This window comes from Pundamilia nyererei, unplaced genomic scaffold (assembly GCF_000239375.1).
Source record: "Pundamilia nyererei isolate P.nyererei 1_Seehausen unplaced genomic scaffold, PunNye1.0 scaffold00160, whole genome shotgun sequence".
Taxonomy (NCBI): Eukaryota; Metazoa; Chordata; class Actinopteri; order Cichliformes; family Cichlidae; genus Pundamilia; species Pundamilia nyererei.
Window position 1 is genome coordinate 1,281,934 of NW_005187561.1, and position 1,788 is coordinate 1,283,721.

Here is a 1,788-nt window from a genome sequence, read left to right on the forward strand (position 1 = left end):
AAACTGTACTTTTGGGTTAAAATATATATTTATAATTTTAATAAATGACAAATTAAAAATGCATGAACATTTTTTGTATCGAAAAAATATCGAACCGTGACACCAAAGTATCGAACCGAACCGAAACGTGAATTTTGTGTATCGTTGCACCCCTACTAAGCAGCTGAAAGTGTAGGTGATTCCTGACCTGATTATTGTGTTTTAAAGGAACAGTGACACATCTTGAGAAATACAAATGTTTCACTTTTCCCTTCTGTCAAAATCACAAGTGGACCGAGTGCATCTGTATCATTCTGTCAGCCTGTGACAGTTTTCCGACATGTCAGTGTCCCAGGAGATCATGACACGTTTCTTTCTCTTCTTGTCTGCAGGCCATGTGGAAGCCGGCATACGACTTCCTGGTCACGTGGGCAGCTCAGATTGGCGATAGCTACAGGGATGTGATCCAAGAGCTTCACATGGGCCTGGACAAGATGAAGAACCCCATCACCAAACGCTGGAAGCACCTGACCGGCACGCTCATCCTGGTCAACTGCTTGGATGTCCTGCGGAGCTCCGCCTTCAGCCCCTCTGCTCAGGATGACTACGCCATCTGAACCCAAGCATTGCCCCACACCAGCACACCTTGCTCTTCAGGAGCAATTTTTTTTTTTTTTGAAATTGCAACGTTTGAAATGCTGCATATCAGCTGTTTGCTCACTCTGAATGCCACTACTGCTGTCGTTCCTGCAGCGTTGCCTTCAGCTCTTCGTGCCCAGGGCAACATCACCAGACAGGCCCCACGTCCCCAGCAAACAATACAGTGCTCTATAGAGCTTGCAGTATTCACAGAGACTCTTTTAATAGCTTCAGTCTTGCACAGTTATGTATTTTTGTACTCTTATTATGGCACAGCAGTTTTTTAAGCAACCATTTGGTTAAGATCTGTGGATTGAATGCCAAGACAGACATTTTTATTAAGAAAAGACATTTTTAGATATTGTATCCTCGTATCCTCAAGTGTCAGATCTGTTCTATTTATTTATACATTAAGAAGAAGAAGCATCACCTTTGGTCTGTCTTCAGCTTCTCCCTCACTGCAGTCCTTCAAATTTCAGTGATCCAAATATTTTGGTGTCCTCTATTTTCGAAGATCTGAGACTGAAGATTGTACACTCAGTTTTACACTGAAACGCGCAGTGTTTTTGTAGAACATGAATCAATGGATTTATTAGATTTAAACTGATAATTTAGTTTCAGCAAAATTTAAAACCCTTGTGTCAGTTTTAAATCATCTTTTGAGTTTTGGCCTCCTAAAAAATGTTATATTGTTTTCTGATTAAATTTATTGTAACAAACTTGACCTTCTAAACATCAATTGATAAATCATCCTCGACCTGAGCCATACTCACTTTGTTCTAGTTCACTCAACTTGTCCCAACCTTTCCAAAACTGAGAATGTCAGACATGGACATCCACAGTCCATGTTTGACTTAGAATGCACTCCCGTTAGGCAATTTGAGCATGCTTAACCCGCCACAGTCCAGTTTGTGTGAGGAGTGTGAATGCATCGTGCCCGCCTGTGGGAGAGAAAGGTCTCTCAAAGAGTCCTGAATTAAAATCTGTGCAAAAATTGTGCAGCAGACAAGATGGTAGTAGAAGTCAAACTGTGGCGGGCTGTTTAAAACATTATTTTCGGACAGAATCAGACAGAATCATTTTTTAAATCAAGTGGGTAGTGTAGTGTTTATTCCCTGCAGATCATTGAAATCTAAGTTAATTTAGATAATCCACTCAAATCTAATGGAT

At 40.7% G+C, this 1,788-nt stretch overlaps 1 protein-coding gene across 2 annotated transcripts in view; it reads left to right on the forward strand.

The window, feature by feature from the left end:
• LOC102202910 (SH3 domain-binding protein 4) overlaps positions 1 to 824 on the forward strand; it is a 46,896-nt gene extending 46,072 nt beyond the window's left edge. For both annotated transcript variants that reach the window (XM_005745539.1, XM_005745540.1), the window contains exon 5: positions 372 to 824. In XM_005745539.1, the coding sequence (XP_005745596.1) occupies positions 372 to 596 (225 nt within the window). In that variant the 3' untranslated portion in view covers positions 597 to 824. The remainder of the gene's footprint in view (positions 1 to 371) is intronic.
• Positions 825 to 1,788: the final 964 nt, after the last annotated feature.